We start from the raw sequence: 22905 nt of genomic DNA on the forward strand, positions 1-22905 counted from the left end.
AACACGTGGAGGCCATCATCGCAACTACACATCTTTAGTTGACAAGCGCAAAGTTCGGCGATGCTTTCTCTGCTTTTCAGAAGACGCGTGCAGCTTTGTCAAAAGGAGCCGCATCCGCACTACTACGTGTCATTCAGAAAGCGAAGGGGCGCCTGCTCAGAAATCGAAGGGGCGTCGTTCAGAAATCGAAGAGACGCCACTATTTCAAAAAGCCGGATTTGCGGGATCAAAACGTTTGTCGACAAGGGTAAAAGAACAATACCACCACTTGATATTATCTCTATATATGTCGACCTTCGTTTTTTTTATGGCAAGGTAAACCTGAAGAAAATGCCCAACTCTCTCTCACCTCTGAGGGCGCACTCCCAGCAAAGCCTTTCGAAATACTCAATTCTTTCTTCTTCCCCAAAGATGATACCAGATGCTTGGAGTACAGATGACCCAGGAGGAAACGGCGGATTGAAGTGTGCTGATTCATTCACCGCTTCTTCAAAAGCAAAGGTATCTCATATCATCAAGGTCAAAAGCAAAAGTATCTCATATCATGCTCTTTCCCTGTCTTTTTCTTTGTCCTTGTTCTTACTCGCATGGCAAAGTGAAAGAAGCAATCAGCCGGCACTTGGAGTCAGTCTTTCTATCTGGAGCCAACTGCCTGGAATCTATTCCTGGTTGCTTACCTAGCGTTGCTCTCGAGTAGTCATCTTCAACGGAGCAAGTAAGGCAAGTGAAAATGATACATTGAAGCATGTGGAGACAAGGAACAACTGCATATGCTGAGCTATCCTCTAACCCTCTTCAATACGAATTGGAAAGATTGAACAAAGAAACAGATAAAAGGAGGAAGCTCAGACCTTCGGGGAAGACCAAAAGAATCCTGCTGCCCAGTTCAAGAAGTAGCACAAAGGAAAATCAACGATGAGCAGCGCAGTTCAAGAGTAAGCCTGTGGAATCACAAAGATCAAAGCCTCAATGCAATCACCAAGGAGAAGAGGGAATTTACACTCCATAACCAGATTTGCGTCCCTAAACTCTTCTCTTTGTTAAGTGACATTCTGCCATGTTTAGTATGTTTAGTTGCTTTTTGTGTGTTTACTTATGTTTTGTGTGAATCTATGCTTAAAACATTGAGGACAATGTTTGATTTAAGTGTGGGAGGGGGGGGTAACTAAGTATATTTATGCAAATTCGTGGGATTTTATCACCCATAACTTCAAATGTTGTTCCTTGCTGTTTTAAGGTGTTTTTAAGATTGTTTTAAAGTGTTTTAGTATGTTTTGTTTTTATAACTCCGAAAATCACATAAAAATTTGAAAAACATGTTTTAAAAAGCCTAAAAAGAGTGTTTTGAGTCATTTTTGTGTGTTTGTGTCTTAGGGTACCTTCCAACACTATGATAAGGATTTGGTTTGTAATTGCATGACTGTTAAAAAGAGTTATAAACATAGAGAAAAGTTTGATTTACTCTTGGTATATGCTTGGTTATGGTTATAATGTATGACTTCACATGCAATCATAAAAGAAAAATTCGTTTTTGTAACATGCTTGAAGGAAGGAACTCAAACAAACGCTACAACCCTGTGAGACTCGAGCCATTACCTTCTTTGGAGAGTTATTTTTTGTGATTCTTTGTTTTCTAAAGTTGTTGCATGATCTCATTATTCCTTGCTTGGTTGCTACTTAGAATGCAATTGTATCATGATAGAACTAAATGCTAAAACTTATATCCGTTTCATTCAAAGCATGACATTGAATTGCTTAACATATATCAAGATGAAGTTGTGTAGTTGCCACCATAGCCAAATAGCCTTACTTCCCATTTTTCGTATATATTAGTTTTAACCCCGTTGAACCTCGTTTAGCCTATTTTCTTTGCTAACCACATCACCCCTTACCTAGCCTAGAGTAGGACTTTCCTATACCCTTGTTCTTAAAGTATAGTGAGCATGACTTAAATGAATTCCTTTTTGAGTTACATTATGCAAGAAAATGAGTGTGGGGGAGTAAAAGTTTGTTCTTACGTTTATATGTATGTTTTGAGATTCAAAAGAAAAAGAAGAAGAAAAGAAAAAGAAAAAAGGAGTGAAAATAAGTAAGAATGAACTCACGAGCGTTGATGGTTGAAGAAAGGGTCCAAAAAGTTGAATATGGCCCTAAGTTTTGTGTGACTTTCCCTTGGGTGTTCAAAGTTGATTTTTGCGTTCTAAAGGGAATTCTAAATGTCTAATTCATTACTTTGCTCACTATGGCTTAAAGAACCTTTGTTTTCCATCTTTGTTATCCAAACACCCCAAGCCCCATTATAACCCGTGACTTCAATCTTGAAAGTTATGTACTTCAATTGTGGAGTTTGAACTTGGTATGAGCATATGGTGTCACTGGTTCTCGCATCTAAGTAGTAGCATTCCATTCATGAGATCATATCTAAACATGCTTATTAACTCCAGAAATTGCTTCCTTTGAAATACATATATGTGAGTGTTCGTTTTTATGTTTACATCAATCTTCTCACATATAACTAGTTTAGGGTGTGTAGTCAGAAAATCTGAGTGAAAATTGAGTGCATATTTTGTAAGGAATTGAGCAAATTCTCTAAGGCATGTTACTACATTCAAAACATGGTTTTTAATGCTTAATTGTGAACTAGTATGTGGTGACCATGATTAAGTATGTACTTAAGTGTAAAGATAACCAAAATCTGTGGGAATGATGATTTTTAACATGTCATGTGCATTGGAAATCCCTGAGGCAACGTTGGAAGGTTTAAGATTGTCTTTGGTTTGTTTCGTTTCGTTTTGTTTTGTTTTTCTGTTTTGCTCGAGGACTAGCAAAAGCTAAGTGTGGGGGTATTTGATAGGAGCATATTCATGCGACTTAAATGGCTTGTTCTCGTACATTTACGTTATGTTTCTTTAGTTATTTTAGTCCTTTATGCTTCTTTTGTGTGTTTTCAGGATCATAAGACGTGTTTGACGAAAGGATGCATTGTGGAGTGTTTTGGGGCCTTTTGGAGCACTATTGGGCTAAGGATGGATAGCTTATGCTTGGAGCCCAAGTGTTGGATGAAATTGAAGGCCTTGTATGCACTTGAGGACACAAAACAATGGCCCTAACCCAATTACATTCACCTTGCCGTGGGCTTAACACAAACACCATTCCTTGCCATGCAAGGGGGAGCAATTTGGGTCCATTTCATGCACTTAAACCCTAGCCCAATTACACACCATTGCAGCCAAAGCACATTCATTTTCAGCCATTGCACATGCATCTTCAAATAAATCAGCACATGCACACTCACCCATCCTCTCTAATCCGTGCATCACACCTTCATTTCTAGCACCAATTCCACATGCATTCCCACATGCATTTTCACCCACATGCACCTTAGAAATCATTCAACACATGCACCTATAATCATTCAACCATGCAGCCAACACATGCACCCATCACCTAACACAAATTCATTGCCGTGAGTTCTCTACCTTTCCAGCATTCCATCTCATCATTGCACCAACAATTCAGCCACATTCCACATGCATAACCAACCTAGTGTCACTCCCATTCATTCCCTTTAATCATTCAGCCACCATCATACATTTATTCTCTTCCCAAACACATACACAACCTGCCATCATTCCAGAAAAACACCCATTGCCGTGGCTATCTCTTTCCTTTCCAGCTTTTCCCTTGTGCAATTCCAGCATTCCACTTCATCATTCCAGCCACCAAGACATTATTCCTTCATCATTACACCACATTCCAGCCTTGACATGCATAACCCACCACAGAAATCATCACATGCACCCAAACAAGTCTTTGCCGTGGGTTTTCTTTGCAATTCCAGCACCTACACATGCACACACATGCAATTCCAGCTTTCACATGCTTTCCTAGCTGTTTTTCCACCACATTCCAGCCACATAAATGCTTAAAAAAACAGCCATATACACATCCATTCCTCCTATAAAAACCCTTGCATTCCCATTACATAAACACATCTCATTTTCATACACAACACACCACATTCACTCTCCACCTTCTTTAGCCGTGAGTCCCCCTTCCCTTATAATCCAAACACCACTCCTCTTCCATTTCCATCACTCCTCACTCCATTCCACACTTCCATTCCCCCAAACCAACTATCCTTAGACCTTATGCCGCAACGAAGAGGAAGAGAAGAGGGCCTAAACGTTCATACAATTCAAGTTTGAGTTGTTGGAATGTTTAGGTGTTTCTTTGATTTCAATGTTTAATTTCAATTCTCTTTGTTTTGTATGAGGAACTAAACCCCCCCCCCCTTGGCTAGGGGGGGATTCGAAATATATATTTATACTTGCATTTTGATTTGATTACTTCTAATTGCGTTTCATAAGTTGTGGATTCAATTTGTTTAACTATTTGATTGATAACTTATTTATGTATGATTATTAAGAGGGCACACTTAATTTTCATGCATAAATATGACGCTAGAATATAAGTGAGTTTCACCTAATAGTTACGAACTTATATTCACAAGTAGTGGAGGTTGCTTATAAACAATCGCGTTAAACGAATTCTTGGCAAGAGTATCATGCATTCATAGTTACAATTGCCTCGTCAACACTTATAATTTTCATAGAGCGTAATGATTCTTGCTTGTATCTCTATTATGCAATCATGTAGGGGACTTGTGGGGAATGTTTTGGGTTGTCGTATGCAATCATCCAATTCAATAACGTTAGGAAGATTTGAAGGTTAATTAGTGCATCACGGTTAACTTGGGGTGTTGAGAATTCATGATTTATTGAAACGCAATTGGAAATCGTTTTATTATGCAAGTATAACATATGTGGAGATGAACCCCGTAGCTAACTTTCCATCACATTCATATTTACATTCTACTTTAATTTACAATTTGTGCATTTAGTTTAATTTAGTCCAAAACTCAATCCCCTTTACTTTATTGTTCAATTTAATTAGAAATCAATTTAGTTTGTGTTTTTAAAGTGTTTGAGTCTTTTGGTTTGTTTTAGTGTTTTAAAGTTTAGTTTTACATTCTTTGAGTCTAGTTTAGTGTTTTATATTACGTTTTTACGTTTTTGAGTCAAATCCAAGTGATTATCAATCCCTCCTAATCCCCGGTCCAGAACGATCCCTACTTACATACTTACTACAATTGACAAAAAGAGGGTTTAATTTGTGTGCGTATAAATTTCGCATCAATCGGGCCTCAGCTATAGACTTGTTAGCAGGAGATATTTTATATAGTGCAACTTCTTTTACTGCTTCAAAGTTTATTTTTATTACTAGGAATTATAATGGTGTTGCTCATTGTTTGGCAAAGGTAGTAGTGTCTAGTGGAACTCGCATGTTTGGATTGAGGAGCCTTTAAGTATTATTTTTGATCTCCTCATCCAAGAAATGGTGTAACGTTTCTCAGTTAATGATATCGTTTTTCTTCAAAAAAAAAAAATATATATATATATATATATATATATATATATAAATGCTCTTCAACATATTTTGTATTCTTCTCATTCAGAGGATATATACAATCATATACAATGATGTCATAATAGGGGAAGAATAATTACGCAGGATTCACCCTAAACTAGGAAACCAAAGATTATTTAATCCAGATATTATAGGAATCTTAATACAAGTCAACAATCCTCCTCAAGTTGGTGCACTCGTGCCCAACTTATGTAAGACCCTTCAGAACTTGTCACTCGAAACCGCCTTGGTGAGAATGTCCGCTACTTGGTCTTTAGTTCTTATTGGGGGAACCTCAGTTAGTTTACCTTATAACTTATCTTTAATAAAGAACATGTCAACCTCTATATGCTTGGTCCTATCACGTTGCACTGGATTTTGAGTAATACCATGAGGAGCTTTATTGTCACATAATAACCTCGGTTGATGCGCTTGACCTAGCTACTACATTATGCTTATGCGCTTGACCTAGCTACTAATTTCAGCTTCTTGCTTCTTCACGTCACTAGATTACCTACAACAAATGTGAAATACCCAGATGTCGAGCGCCTATCGTCCGTCAGACCTGCCTAGTCAGTATCTGTATAACCTTTAATTTTGAAATGCCCATTTTTCCTAAACAAAATCCCTTTGCCTAAACTTCCCTTCAAATAACTCAATATTCTCATAACTGCATTCATGTGTTGTTCTTCTAAATTATGTTTATATTGACTGACTACACTTAATGCTTGAGCAAGATTTAGTCTAGTATGGGCCAAATACATTAATCTCCCTACTAACGTTTGATACTTCCCCTTATCAACTTTATTATGTTCAATCCTCAGCTTCATTCTTTATACCAAAAGAGTAACCACAGGCTTCTATGCTGACATATCGGTTTCTTTCAACAGGTCAATAATATAGTTTCTTTGTGACAAAAATATTCTGGACTTGCATCTCGATACCTCAATCCCAAGGAAATACTTTAGAGAACCAAGATCACTATTTCAAATTACGTGGACAAATATTTATGCAAAGCTGCTCGCTCAATAGGATCACTACCAGTAATCACCATGTTGTCCATGTATACAGTGACTATTGTAATCTTTCTGTTTTGGCATTTCAGGAACAAAGTGTGATCCCAAATACTCTGCCTATATCTGAATGCTCTTATGGACATAGTAAACCTACCAAACTAGGCTCTTGGAGACTATTTCAACCTGTACAATGATTTCTTAAGCCTACACACCTTTCATTTCTGTATGTCTGAATCACTTCCTCGATTAGATCTCTATTTAGAAACACATTTTTTTTACATCAAACTATTGCAGTGACCACTCTAGCTTCACTGCTAAGGATAGTAGAACACGGACTGTGTTGATCTTGGCCACTGGTGCAGTGGTATCAATTTAGTTAATTTCATATTTCTGTGTATACCCTTTTGCCACCAACTTCGCTTTAAAGCGATATGTTATTCCATCTACTTTGTATTTCACTATGTAGACCCTTTTGCATTCCCCAGGTTTCTTGCCAGGTAGCAAACTTGAAATTGGCACCAGGTGGAATACCCTACAATAAAAACTTAGAAGCAATTGTACTGACTAGTCAAATGAGTACATGTTGTTAGATAGCCATAAGCATATAAACCAAGTAAACTAGTATTGCTAAAGCAAGACAAATGATCTCCATTTATTATTTTAGCCTTTGTTCTTAAGTTAAGTTTACTTAGTTAACAAAGTGTCAATACCAGCACACCCTACAAAGTTTAGCTCTAATAATGATTATTTTGACATAGTTGGTCAGAAAAACCCACTTCTTGGTTGAAAAACCAAGGACTCTCCACTGATTCTAATCCATTAGTGTAAACAAGATTCATACTAAGACCACACAAGTTCAATTCCTAGATCCCTATCTATGAAGCAGCTTTACCTTTGTGCAACCTTACTTTACACGAGATGAACTCATTATGTCTTCATGATGTGGCAGCTAATCCTGAGCTCTTCACCTTGTGGTACCGATATCAACACAATCAATAAAATGGTATGATGTTATGATGTGCTCATGAAATGAGGATTCAACACTAGTCAAGTTCTCCAGTCAAATAGTTGCAGAAGAACCTAACATGAATCCAAATGCTTAGTCTAAGAAATATACGAAACTTTGAAGATTAGACTAAGAACTTAATGCAAAACCATGAATACAATGCAACCCTAATATGCAATGATTAGGTATTTGTGAATGAGATGGTTTTGTGGCTAGGGGTTCGGTTTGAAGCTAAAGAGGTAGCTTTTGGCTAACTGCACTATTTTCTTGAAAATGTGAAAAACCTAACCAAGGAACAAATGAAATCTTGAAAACCCTTATAATGGAGGAGATGAATGTTTCAGACAAAGGGAACAAGGAGATGCGTGTCACGAGCCAAAGAGACCTTCCCAGATCAAGGGTGAGAGATCCATACACAGAAAAAAAAAGTGTTAGATGGCTCATGTGGGCTGTCTTATTTTGCATGCCTAAACAGGTGAAAAAACAGACGAAATTCTGACTAGACAACTACACCAGACAAAGGATTCTGGAAAAATAAACTTGACATGCATATGCAAATGTATGATTCAAAGCTTTTGTGGTGAAGATCGTTGGTGCCTTGACGATTTAATTCCAGCAGAAATCCAAGATCAGCATTGTACCTTAACTCTAAATTATGAGCATGTATGGTAACATTTACAATTTTTTGACAAGGGAAGCTAAACAATAAACCTAGTACTTAACAATCTCCCCCTTTGGCTTTCCTTGGAAAAATAACCCGAAACCTATAACTAGACTCACACTTCACCCACACTCAATAAACCATGTAGTGACAAGAGAAAAGCAAGTAACAACTCCAACGGCAACACACATTTCTCAACAAGAGACAAGTGAGGTTCATCATAGGTAATGAGATTGAAACAACAAAGTATGCTCAAGTGACACCAACAGATGTATATTCCAAAACACAAATTAAAAAGATTCATATTTAAATTGGTTCATATTTTTCTCCCCCGTTTTGTCATGGTAAGACAAAGGAAGAATGTGAAAAACAGATAAGCACAAAAACTGGTAAGGAATAACAATGAAGGGACAATGCAATTCGAAACACCAAAAGAACTTAAACATTTACAATTCTAGGTACCAAATAAGTCAGAAAAGTAGCAATTGAAGCTCAAGAGTTCTAAGTAGGCATGAAAGAACAACAATTAAACAAATGTAGCAAGGTTAATTACATCAAAAACCCAAACAAAAAGAAGTTTCAACTTCAGCAACATTGTTCAAGATTAAACCTCTATAGGTGCTCCCTAAATAAACCCAGCACTCTTTTGATTATGATGAGTCATCTGAGCCAGCAGCAATGACATATTCAACATGAAAATCTTTAGGGCATAGACCATGACCTAGACCTTCTTGATCTTTATCTTTATCAGAGGAATATGTGAACCTGATGTGCTTGCCTTTCGAGGTAGGAGTGAAGGAAATGCTGGGTGACATTGATGGACACTCCCTTTCATTTAGCAGCATAGATAGTAGCCATCTTGGCAGCAATGGCACCAGAATGGTCGGAGGAAGCAGCGGTGTGATAGGATACAGATAAAGGATCCACAAGGCGATGAAGGACAGGCTTTGGAGGTTGCAAAGAAGGCTCGAGGACAAATGAAGAAGGATTCAAAGAGTTTTGACTTAAAGATGGTGAGGAGAATAAGTTACTGACAAGTGATGAATACGCTGATTAATCAACCAAAGACTTAAAATCAACAAATTGCTTTCTAAGAAAGTTGATTTCAAACTCAAGATATGTTATTTTCCTATCTTGTGAGGCAATTGACGGTGGGATTGGTTTAGGATCACCCTCAGCTACGGCATAGATGACATTACTGAGATTCATCATATTTCTATCAAGGTCCTTATTTGTTCTAGGACACAGATCATCAGGACATTTATGAATGCCAACAAGCTCACATAACTGAGTAATCAGACAAGGGTGAATGGTAGACCCTCTCTGGTGGGTTCCAGCACGCTTGGACTTAGACAAAATAGACTTGAAAATCAGAAAGCCAAAAGGAATATCACAGTGAGTTAACATTGCAAACAATACTTTAGCTGACACAAGGGTAGGATTACCTTTATTCGACATTCCTAAGACATTTCTACGGATAAAATCAGATCAACTCCTATAGAAGGGTTTGAGACAAGACTTGGACACTTAATCTTTAACTAGTGGAATGGATGAGTTAACATAAGCCTCACGATGGTAGGCTATCTTGTTATACTGACAAGTAGCTAAGTTATATCTTGGCAAAATAGAGGCAGAAGAAAGATCAAGCTCTAGAACCGTGCAAATGACAGATGGGTCAAAAGGTACTAAGATACCACGAACATATACAACCCCACCAAAATCAGGAAAATTGGATGAAATATTAGAATAAAATTATTGAACCATGGTCAGATTGAAATTGGGAGGAAAGGAGTTTACCCTATGAAGCTTGTACTTATTGATAAGGTCATTAGATCGTATAACATCAGTCACTTGGAGACCATCCCATACGATTCGTCATTCAGGCACGACCTTCCTAGCAGCCATTGTAGAAAAGAAGTTCTTGGCTTGAGTGGACGAAAAGATAGGAACTTGTTCATCAGTTGCACCTCCTAAGGAATTCCCATAGTCTGAGATCGAGTAGAGCGACGAATGGGTTGAGCAAGGGTAGAAGCAGAGTTGCCAGCCATTGGTATGGAAAATTTTCTGGTGAGATGGATTGAGAGTTTGAGAAATAAGGGAAAAGGAACTCAAATCAAATGACACAAAATGAAAAAGGTAAAAATCTAGCTGGGTAAGAGAAGGTTAAAACATAGAACACTGTGAAGAAATATAAGCCATGCAATGAAAAACCAATGGATGAGATGCACCAGTTAAAAACAGACGATGTAAAAAAAAAAATATCCTTAACGAACCTTACCTTTCTTATTAGACAGCATGACTAGTCAGAGAGCTACAACACAACTAATAAAGTGCAACAAGATGTATCCACAAGAGAATACAACACACAAACATAAGAAAACAAGCTACAAATACAAACCTAGTACCATTTTAGCTACAACCAACTGTGAATTTCAAGAGAAAAGACCAAGAATAAAAAGATTCAATCACCAAGCTTCCATGACAATGTTGATAATAAGTATTTGACAAAGCAAGTACATTTGAAAAGAAACATGCAATGCAATGCTTCAGAAACAATTCTTTGCGAACACACAATGAAAGAACAACAAGATTAACACTTGTTCATACCACATCCAACATGTGTCCAGGTAGGGAAAAAAGGATTGGTGATAGCCATTGAAAACTAAGTTACACGCAAATAAGCAAAGATTTAATTCAAAAGCTAACCAAACTTTTAATAACCCATTGAGATTAAGACTAGAACTTTTAAGTTGACAAATGAGATGCGGTGCACATGACCATTGATAGGACTGTTGAGAATTGCACTTTGACAATCTAAGACACATTTTGAGACTTTCTTGTGATAAGGAGAGAGGAATTGAATGATCATGACATTGCATGAGACAATACTTTTGAGAAATCTAGAATTTTCCTTTTTTTTTTTTTTTTTTTTTTTGAATTTTTGAGAACTTTGCTCATGAGCGAAGTGGTTGAAGCTCAGATAAATGATTTTAATTTTGAGAGGATCTAAGCACAATGAAGAACAAACTAGGTGGTGTTTTACACTGGAAGAGACACTTAGCCCAATTCATGGAGAAGAATTGTCACTACACCTTAATCAAGACCAAAGTAAGTCTAACCCTCAAATCAACAAGTTCTTTTATCAAATGAGACAAAGATTTTTCACAAGCTATTAGCCATAACAAGGAGAACCTTTGAGATCACAAGGAAGGAATTAATCAAGGCTAATCTACAAAATGCCAACAAGTGAGACAATTAAGAAATGCACAAAGTCACACACAAACTTAACTGATGAGTTAATTGACAAGACATACAAAGAACAAGAAAAGAAACATGCAGTAGAATAACAACATGAAAGCAAGGTTACATAACCTATTTAGTCAAAAACACACAAGTCAATAGACCATGGAAGTCATTTGCGTCTTTGATTTTCGAGAAGGCTTATGAAATACACAGCTAGCTATTCCTCACATGGCATCAAGTTTATAACAAAAACATTTCTTTGCAGAAACCTATCATCCAAACATCTAATGCACAAATTTTATTAAGATACATATAATAAATCAAGTTAAGGTTATAGAAGAACAACCCACATTACAGAGATGCAATCAAACAAGGTATATGGAAAGTTTGCATTCACAGAAAAGAGGGAAGAATACCTTGATGTTGTAATACCTCCAGCAGTCAATATGAGAGGCAGCTCACCATGAATCTACAATAGAGATTGAATGAACATAATTTCATTCTTTGGATAATAGTCCTTGGTAAGATCAGAGTGATACCCCTTTGTGTGAGATATAATAGGATACCTTCCCAAAATGCAAGGTTCACACAAGTAACATTCAGAGATGAAGACTTATAATTGTTCACATTGGACCGTTTGTTGAGAAGAGTTAGTGTTCCAACTTGAGCAATCATCACACCCAGAGACAACAATTGTATAGCAATTTTCCTTGAATCTTGGAACCACCAATATGTTTTTCCCATATTTATCAACAATTTTGCAACTTGTCTTGGAAAAGCAAACTTCATTGACCACTGTGTCACAGAGTTGACCAATACTAAAAAGACTGGTTGACAACCCAGTCACATAGTAAACATCTTCAAGCATAGGAAGTCCATGAATTTCCACCACTAATTTTCCAACAATCTCAGCCTTGTCTCCTCCACCAAACTCAATCATAACACTTTTAAATGATATAAGAGACCTGAAAGCATCTTTGCCACCAGTCATATGATGAGAGAAACCATTGTTAAGGTGCTAGGTGTCTGGCCTAGAAGATGATGCTGAACTTTAAGCAATCAAACACTTCCCAAATCCACGTTGAAAACCACTTGAACTTGACTTGGCATTTCTTGAGCTTGAAAAATTAACAATATTGGACATTCTGCTGACCTTTAAAGTTAAACGCTCCACTTGGTTCTTTAGATCCTTTTTCCTTTCCAGATGTTTTCTACACCTAAGTCTAATGTGGCCAAGATCACCACAATGATGACACTTGGGAACGAATCTAGACCCTGAAGTAGAGTTAGCCAAATGAGATATAACATATAATTCCTTAGAAGCATGCAAGTTCAAACCCATGGAACTTGAACTGCTTTCATCACAAGCAACCATATCATCATCTTCAAACTGATTTCTTGTAGCGAATGCTCTTTCTGATGAGTCAGCACCCATAGACAGACATTTTAACTTGCAAGTAGCATCATTCAATTCATAAGTCAGCTTCAAATTAGTTTCTTAATACAGTTCATTGTTTTCCCGCAACAAATGAATTTGTTGAAGTAGACTTTCGTGCGCATTAACCTCTGAACATGATCTTCAAGAGAAGCCATTAAGTCATCATTTTCATCATCATCACCATAGAAGAAGCCTCTTTCATTTAGCTTGTGAAGTTCAGCCTCTAATTGTATAATTCTGTCACTTAGTTCTGATTTGACTAGTCGAAGAGACACAACCTTTTCTTGCAACACAAATATCTTTTTGGTAAGCTCATCATTATCCAATGATGAAACACACATCTCATCAAATAGTGATTCATATAAGATTGACAACTCCTGAGATGATGACACATTAGTATCATCCAACAACATATCTTTTTCACTGGAAGATGCTTCATCAACAGATGCAATGAATGCATCAATCTCTTCTTCATTATTTGATGACTTGTCTGATGACACATAATCTTGATCATCAATGTCACTCCAAGCGGCCATCATAGCCTTTTCATATTTCTGACCAAAAAGTCTAGTGTTGGCACACTCAACGGCATGGTGCCCACTTCCACCACATGCATAGCAAGGACCATAAACTTTTGATGGATTTATGTCTTTCTTTCTTGAAGAATCACTAGATTTTTCACCAAAAAAAGGTTTCCCACAATTGTTTGATGACCCCTCAGACCACTTGGCACCCCTTCCTTTGTTTTTGAGACCTCTTCTAAATTGCTTGACAAATAGGGTAAGATCATCCTCTGAAAACAAGTCACAAGAGTTACTTATAATGTTAATGTTATCAACACTTTGAAAAGTGACATCTTTTCCCTTTTTAATGACACTTTCATCCATATTAAGCTCCATCTCATAAGTAATGAGTTTCCCAACTAACTTCCCGAGTTTAATCTCATTTAAATCTTGAAACTCTTGGATGGCATCCTTATTTGCTGATAATCTTTTGGGCAAAGATCTCAAGTTCTTTTGAACAATTGTCATTTCATAGATTGGTTTCCCTAATCCCAAGACTTCATTTGTCAACATTTCAATCTTTTTCATAGAAGGCAAAGAAGGTTTCAGACTCAAGCATTCTTAGATATTCAAACTTTGAAAGGGTCATTTGCTTCAAATCTTTCATTTGTTTGTCACCTTCATGAAGGTTTCAAAGTTTATCCCAAGCTTGCTTGGTAGTCGTACAGTAGTGAATATGAGCAAACTGAGTTGGTGATATGGCTGATACAATGGCATTTTGTGCCTTCCTGTTTGCCATGGCAGATGTCACTTCACCAGTAGTCCATTCACTTTTAGGTTTGATCACCAACTCCCCATTAATAACCTAGAATGAGCTCTCTACTTAAGAGTAAGATAATCAACAAGAAAATCATGTGCCTTAAGGAATATTTGAAACTTCTCACTATATGCCACATAGTTCACACCATCAAAGAATGGAGGAGAGTTACACGATCCAGAAACACGATCACTATCCATAATGTGAGACCACCCAATACCAATAAAATCCCAAAGATTACTCTATGTATGTCTAGACTAGAGCAAGGCTTGGATACCAATTGAAAATGGTACCAGGTGGATTACCCTACAATAAAAACTTAGAAGCAATTGTACTGACTAGTCAGACAAACTAGTCAACTGAGTACAAGTTGTTAAATAGCCACAAGCATATAAACCAAGTAAACCGATATTGCTAAAGCAAAACAAATGATCTCCAGTTATTGTTTTAGCCTTTGTTCTTGAGTTAAGTTTACTTAGTTAACAAAGTGTCAATACTAGCGCACCTTACAAAGTTTATCTCTAACAATGATTATTTGGACATCAAGGTAACTTTGCAAAGTATTAATAAGGAAATTTTAGCTGGAAAAACCCACATTTGGGTTAAAAAACCGGCAACTCTCTACTGAGTCCAATCCACTAGTGTAAACAAGGTTCATACAAAGACCACACAAGCTTAATTCCTAGACCCCTATCTATGGAGCAACTTTACCTTTGTGCAACCTTGATTTACATGAGATGAACTCATTTGGTCTTCACGAAGTGGCAGCTCCTCCTGAGCTATTCACCTTGTGGTATCGATATCAACATGATCAATGAAATGATATGATGTTATAATGTGCTCATGAAATGAGGATTCAACGACTAATCCGGTTCTCCAGTCTAACAGTTGAAGAAGAACCTAACATGAATCCAAATGCTTAGTCTAAGAAAGATATGAAACTTTGAAGATTAGCCTAAGAACTTAGTGGAAAACCATGAATACAATGCAACCCTAATATGTAGTGATTGAGTATTCATGCATGAGATGGTTTTGTGGCTAGCGTTTTGGCTTGGAAGCTTAAGAGGTAGCTCTTGGCTAAATGCACTCTTTTCTTGAAAATGTGAAAAAACCTAACCAAGGAACAAATGAAACCTTGAAAACACTTATAATGGAGGAGATGAATGTTTCAAACAAGGGGAATAAGGAGACGCGTGTCACGAGCCAAAAAGACCTTCCCAGATCAAGGGTGAGAGATCCACACACAAGAAAATGTGTCAGAAGGGCCATATAGGCTGTCTTATTTTGCGTGCCTAGACATCTGGAAAAATAGACCAAAATTTTAACTAGACAAATGATTTTGGAAAAATATGCTTGACATGCATATGCAAATGTATGATTCAAACCTTTTGTGGTGAAGATAGCTGGTGGTTTGATGATTTAATTCCAGCAGAAATCCAAGATCAACATTGTCCCCTAACTCTAAATTATGAGCATGTGTGGTAAGATTTGCAATTTTTTGACAAGGTAAGCCAAACAATAAACCTAGTACTTAACAAAATTTGTTATTTCCCAGGTAACATTCTTCTTCAATGATCTTAATTCCTCGTTTATTGCTTTTTCCAACGAGAATCTACTAAGGCCTCTTGCACACTGTAAGGAATAGATATAGTAGATAATTGATATATGAATTACTTATTTGATTTAGACAGGTGACTAAGTGGGTTTAGGGATACCTCGGTTAATACGCTCTGGAGGTGACTAAGTGGTAGTGCATCCGGTGTGGAAGACGATTGGTTATGAGTATTAATCGCAAATGAGCCCATACTCTAAATCGGTACACCATATGGGGATAATTCCCGCACTAGCTGCTGCTCTGTTTCACTGAAAACCATGGGCCGCAACTCACTCCGTGGAGCCTTAGGCCCAAAATTTGTGGGTTGTTCTTCCTCTTGAAATGAAATGGGCCCTGAGTCCTACTACATTGCTGTTCAGTGGTATGTTGCTCTCCCCCAAATGTCGTGGGTTGCAAGGGTGGTGGATGTTGTTCGTGTAGCTTACTTCCAGCTGCGAAGTAATAATCAAAAGTCCGAACTTCATCTTGGAACTCCCTTTGAAGTGAGGATCCAAACGAACCAAAATACATTTCTTTTTCATAATATCTTTCTCAGTTTAAGGCATGTTTGCTTCTCAAAAAAATGGAAGAATGAAGGAATTGGAGAATTTAAAAACATGAGAAGTAAAGAAAGGAAATTGGATCAACTAACACTCCCACTTGATCTATTCCTGATTTATAGGTATTTGATTACAAATTTCAAGAGAACGCACATATTTTTTTTTTTCATATGCATTAGTAAACCCATAAAAAAAGTTAAACAATAAAATAATTCTCGTATCACATTTAATAAATGCAGAGAACTAAAAAATCATCATATTTCATAAAATAAACACCCTAAATCTTAAGCTATATACTTAATACGGTTAATCCAAACTGTAGAATGTCCTAGTTTTTGACCAACATAGAATATGAAGTTTCTGATTTTGGAAACGACATCATCGATACTATTTTAATTTAATCATCTATTACTACATATTAGATTTTATTATAAAAAATCTCAACGAGACGTTAACTTCTATATATTAATTGCATATTATTTTATCAATGAGCAATGTGAAATCTTGAACAGTTGCTTTATGTTGAATAAAAATGTGATGAGGCAAGGGTCTTGATCAAATAAACATTCCACGTAGTTTTCAGATGGCAAACAATAGAAAACAATATTGTTATGATTGAAGCAACATGAGAACCACATCTTCTTATCTTGGTTTTTGACTAACTATATCACATGATTGCGTCGACAAACGTGTGTTCCACTTTGTTGGATACTAGAAGCTTTGCAACCAAATGCCAATTTCATACGTTGATTAAATATATCTCAATAAGTAGCTGAATAAAAGTTTCCATAAGCAATGTGATGTGAGTTGAAAAAGGAAAGGGTTCAATGAATAGTTGGAATTTTTGTGCCATATTCATTAAATAAATTCACCCAAATATCGTAGAAGATGCTCTTGCTCTTACTAGTTTAATCATGATGGCGTGATCCAATCTCTTAAATTAAGCTCCTTTTTTAAGCAAATTAAAGCTAATATTATTTGTAATAAGAATTGCTTAAGTAAATTCTTATATTCGTGTTCTCTGGTATACGGAAACTTTTATCTTTATATATAAAGCTAACAACTCCTTTTGGATCACAAGTTTCACCAAAAAATTTTGAACAAAAATACCCCCAAAACAAAAAATTTCAAAAGCAATCCAAAATAATGCACCAAATAATGTAGGGGTATTTTCATCATTTTAATAGTGTTTTTTAATAATTAATTGATTTTGTACAATTTTTTTTAATTAGTATCTCACAATAGGCAAGCAATAATGTTATTCAATCAGTTATTCATTAAATATTATTTTCTCTATTTTTAAACAAGTTCAAAACATCTTAAGAGGTGTGTAATGCTGATTATAAAAAAAGGTATTTCGCACACGCATAATAATGTGATCAAATTAGTTGTCACATGATTTTTTTTTTTGAACAAACGACATTATTTACAAGAAGGGGGAGGGGTAGGCTTAGCCTCATAATGAGTTAGTAATAATGTGATTCAATTAGTTGTTTATTAAATATTATTTTCTCTATTCTTAATGTAAATTCAATAGAATGTAGATGAAAATTGAAAGATCAATTTTATTATGTGAATTCAACTGCTTTGATTGGTTTGTGAGGAGTTTTTTCTAACATGATATAAGATTATTCATTTACTTCAAATATTTAAGTTTCATTTTGTCAATTCACGCATACAAATACATTTAAAACGTGTAAGTTGTGCGTAGCATCCCATGATTCAAAAAATACTTTATGTACATGTGTGAACACATGCATTAAGGCTAGTCTTTCTAAATTTGATAACCATGCCTTTCTTTTTCATGAGCTGGCCTTGGTAATTTGGATCCCATTCAGATTAGGATTTTCACATTCTATTCGTTCATCGTATATTTTCGATTAGAAATTATTTTGAATTTTTTTATTTAAAATTAAACATCAATAAATTTTTAACGAGAATTAATTATACGGTATACGATCAACGAATAAATTCGAAAAGATTCCTCATCCTTTTGCCAAGTCGCATTAGGTCAAAAGTGGTAGTTGATTGAATATTAAAAAAAGAAAAAAGAGAAAAAAAAAAAACCTTGTGAAAGCATTATTTCTTTTTAAATAGAAAAAGTAGAAAAAGACTTTGCATAGGTGGGGTTTTCTTTGACCTGAAAAAGAAATATGTAGCTTTTTTCTTTCTGGAAAGCCGGTCACTTTTCTTCGGGTTTCTACCAAATGGCGTGATATGCATGCAGGGCTTTACACGCATAACATCGATAGTGATATTATGTGATGTCTTTGATGGTGCACAGTTGTACCCTAACTCATTTTTTATGAATGTTTATATGCACTGCAATCAGTCTTCCGGGCCCCCGACCTCCAAAAAAATATATTATTCTCTATAAATCTTCTCGTTCCTAAAAAAATCAAATGGACATGAGCTCGTTTTTTCTTTTTATGAATTTTACGGGGTCAACATTAAAATTTATTGATACATGACATTATATTAAAGGTTTCCGATCAACTAAAAATATACAATACACAATGTCAGGCATTTTATATTTTTCTTTTTAAGACGCTCTTACTGCTTATATTATCTAACTCGTTGGTCATGTTGATTATAATCGGAACACTAAGTCTTCATGGATACATGCATCCGACAATATTTAACATAAGTTTGCTGGGAATTCATTTCGCATGAAGTAAGTCATGGCATCAATCTTTGACCATAAATTTATATTCTACTCTTTAAATCAAATACGTAATATTATCCCAAAAATATGTCTCACTTTATATTCCACTCCCCTTTTCTTTCACACTAATAAATTAGTAATATTGGTCAATCTCTCCTCCTTTCCCCAACCTTGGATATGACGGTCAAAGTTTGTGAGGTTCTTGCGCGGTCTTGGCGTGGCAACTGCTCTAGCTTTCGAAAATAACATATAGGATCTTCTTTCACTTAGTACTACGTACTAGTGGTATTCTTCTTCAATTGTAAGTGAGATATCTTAGGTTTTATTCTCGCAAAAAAACGAATTTGAACCACATTATTACTAATCCATTGTGAAGCTAAATCCAACCCTCTATCCTTTTCTCTTACCATAGATATATCATTTGTTAAAAAAAGAAAGAAAAAAAAAACTTATAGTCTCTTCCCTCCAAATCTCCCTTTCCTTCAATATCCTCCTCTCATTCGAACGGGTCACAGTGGTACTTAGCAAATGGATGAAACATGAATCAGAGATGCTCACGAGCCCTAAAAGTTTTCAACCCGAATACCCTACCACCCTTCCTTGTGGCCGACAATGCTAAAACCCTAGAAGGCCTTTAATTCAAAAGGCCTACTTTTCCCTACAGGTACATGGCGGGCATAACACGACTGATCAATAAAACTAAAGCTCCATGTTCTTCTTCTTCAAATAAAAAATAAAAAACAAAAGCTCCATATATGCCTTTGTTAATTGAAAAGTCAATGTCAATTTCCATTAAAAATCATCATAATCGTCAGAGCTCACACGATCGGATGGCAAATTTCATAGGATTCTTGTTTTCAGCAAAGTGATGTAGATTGTGGAGAGAGTCCATAATAAAATTTTCAGTGTATTCAAACATGGACTGGTGCAGTGGTACATCACAATATCATAATGTGAGCCTTCTTCTGATTGATGAATTTGCACTTGTAAAATAGTAACACTTAACGTTAAGATCAAAAGCCTCACGCGCCCACGATAAATGGGGAGCTTTGTTCGAAGAATCTCCAATGCCAAAATTAAAATTCTGAAAAGAATGTGTTTGAGTGTTTGTGGGTAGCAAAAATCTACTTTAGGGGTAGCTAAAGTTTACTGAATTTTGAAGATAAATGATATATTTATAGGAGAGATGGAGGAGATGGGCCGGCCTCTAGGATTCAAGGCGGCAGGCCCTATGTGATATTTTAGATGAGAATATTTCAAGATATTTGTGTAAATAAATATCTGGAAGTAATTAGGTAAATATTCTAAATAAATGAAATTAGGATAACTTACTTGAAAGATGTCATCTCTGATTAGAAATGTATTTATGATAAGAATAAGGGATTATTCTATCATGCCTTGAGCAGTCGTTGATCTCTGTCTGCTCTACTTCAGCTGGACGTGGTGAATGAAGCTGCTCGCCCCTCATTTAATAGAAACAGTTTTATCTTTTTTGAAAAATAATCTACGTGTTAGCTCTATAATTTTTTGGCTCCAAAAATAATGTAAATGGAGGAACATATGTAAAAAAGAGAAACTTCTCCCTAGTTATATTATTATATGTATTGTACTGGCTCGTGCTCGAGTATATGGAAAAATCTGCGAATCCAGCTTCGCTTTGCACTACACGTACGATTAGCGTGCGCCAAGTGTCATGTAATCTAACGAAGGAAGGCAATGTTTCAACGTTATAGAGAATTTACTTATACTCCAAGTATCCAATGGAAGAAAGTGGAGAAAAAAGTATAAAACTTTTTCATACCTTTTATCTTTAGTGTGATGGAGTGGGGATATATACAAGGACGCATGCACGCACTAAGGATTGCACCCACCTTCACCTTTATTCTAAAGAAGAAGCAACCCTCTTATCTTCCACCTTTATTCTCAAGAAGAAGCAACCCACGATGATATTGCATATTATCAGAAGCCGAATACTTGAAAAAGATTTTACAATGATATTTGCATATATCGTCATGTAATATTATAATCGATGTGTTGTAATATTTGTGAATGGTGAGATTATATTTTAGAGTATAATATCTACAAAATATGCATGTGATCAAACAAAAAACATGTGCATGTGGTATGTTTGTTTGTTTGTTTGTTTTTTTTTTTTTTTTTTTTTTTTTTTTTTTTTTTTTAACTTCAGTTGGTGTCTTCGTCACGACAGTTTACCTTTCCAGAGGCCAAGAAGAATACAGAGACATTTCAACCTTCTGACCATCATCATGTGATTCACCATAGGAATCAAACTCAGGACATGCCATGTGAAATACGAGCGTAGAATTCGTTTACTGTCTTCCTCTTTTAATCCACAACTTTCAGGGTTAATCATATCCCTTTCCCAAGTGTAAATTAAAATATATTAATTTTTAATTAAGCAAATCCCATATATTAAATATTTTTTAAATGTTATTGTTAGAATCTTGATTGATGTCTTCAAATATCTCGTTCAGTTTTCTATGTATATGATTCAGATTAGTTTTGTTTTCTCACCACGCACACCATTTAATAAAAAAAATTTGTTGAAACGGTAGTGTAGATTTAGTTTAATAATTAGTTTTGCGTTCTTCGTCATGTAATTAGTCTTTTCAAAAAGAATATGTCAATAAATATGTCAATATGTCAATAAATATCAAGCTTAACAACATAATAGTTATAAGAATTCGTTCGGAAGTGTTTTTAAAATGACTGAAAATATTTTTGGCCCTTTACCACAGTGATGGAAAGGGGTTGATCATTTGCATTACGGCGTGTGTTCGAACCCCATCAATGACTAATATAATATTTAATATAACAAAATCTATCATTTGACAAAAAATAATGTTTTTAAGTACTAAAAACACTTAAAGTACATTTTAAAAGAAGTATCTCGTGGTAAAAACTTCAAATGTTTTTTACTAAGATTAATTAATTCTAAAAACATTTTCATCAAAAAAAATTTCAATCAGACATACTTTCAAACACGCTACTTGTTAACGCACCCACTATATAAAGTAGCACATAAACTTTGTTGGAGACCCATGCGATGCCTGTGGACCTTTAGATTTGATAATCAATGTACCAAATGATGTTAGGCTGGTAGGGACTCTTCAGAAATGAATTCGATCCATCATGCCATGATACCATGCTTGGCTACACCCCATGTGATATTTCCTCACTTTTTAATAGGTCAAACTTCTTTCCTGGTATTATAGCCAAATTGTGATGTGTATAGCTAAAAAATTACACATGTTTCACGTTACTCAATTCATGTTGATCAATTTATGTTATCCATTTATTAACCTTAAAAATTCACTGCACGTGAGGATCTAAAAAAGCTAGAAAACAAGTACTCACCAAGAAAATTAGATAACAAGCCTAGAATAAGGAAAGCGATGATAAAAAAGGGTTGAAAAACTAAAATAATTCAAACATAAACACAATGATAAACTTGAAGAAAGCTATATCAAAATGAAAATTGAATGACAAGCCTAGAACTACTAACTTGCTAGCGTAAGTTGGTTCTATAGAAGTCAAGAATGATTTGAAGAGTAGTCCAATATCGGAAGATACAATAATCTAAGGTTTAAAAATTAGACGGTTCACTTCTAATTGTATCGAGGCCTCATCCTAAAAAAAAGAGTGACCACAACCACGAATGTTCTCCTCAACAAAGTGATATCCACTTGGTGGAGGGAGATATATCTGGACCAAGAGTTCCCAGCAAACCAAAAAGCGAGAATTACAAAATCGACGTTCAGGATTCTTGACCCATGTTGTCATGAGCTTATCGATAGAGCTTTCCGTATCATCCTTACTCCTCACCGGAGTTGGAAATGGCTTTTCGAAGTTCATTGCTTATGCAAGGTCTTCCATATATGATCCATGATGGGAATCAGATCAGGTTTTTGG

At 35.7% G+C, this 22905-nt stretch overlaps 1 protein-coding gene across 1 annotated transcript; it reads right to left on the minus strand.

The window, feature by feature from the left end:
- Positions 1–12008: 12008 nt before the first annotated feature.
- LOC148695685 (uncharacterized) lies at positions 12009–13864 on the minus strand. The gene is made up of 2 exons (XM_088697371.1): positions 12960–13864; positions 12009–12360 (listed from the first exon to the last, which is right to left on the minus strand). The coding sequence occupies exons 1-2, from the start codon at positions 13862–13864 to the stop codon at positions 12009–12011; spliced, it is 1257 nt and encodes a 418-aa protein (XP_088553497.1).
- Positions 13865–22905: the final 9041 nt, after the last annotated feature.

This window comes from Pyrus communis, chromosome 7 (assembly GCF_041283825.1).
Source record: "Pyrus communis isolate YQ-2024b chromosome 7, ASM4128382v1, whole genome shotgun sequence".
NCBI lineage: Eukaryota > Viridiplantae > Streptophyta > Magnoliopsida > Rosales > Rosaceae > Pyrus > Pyrus communis.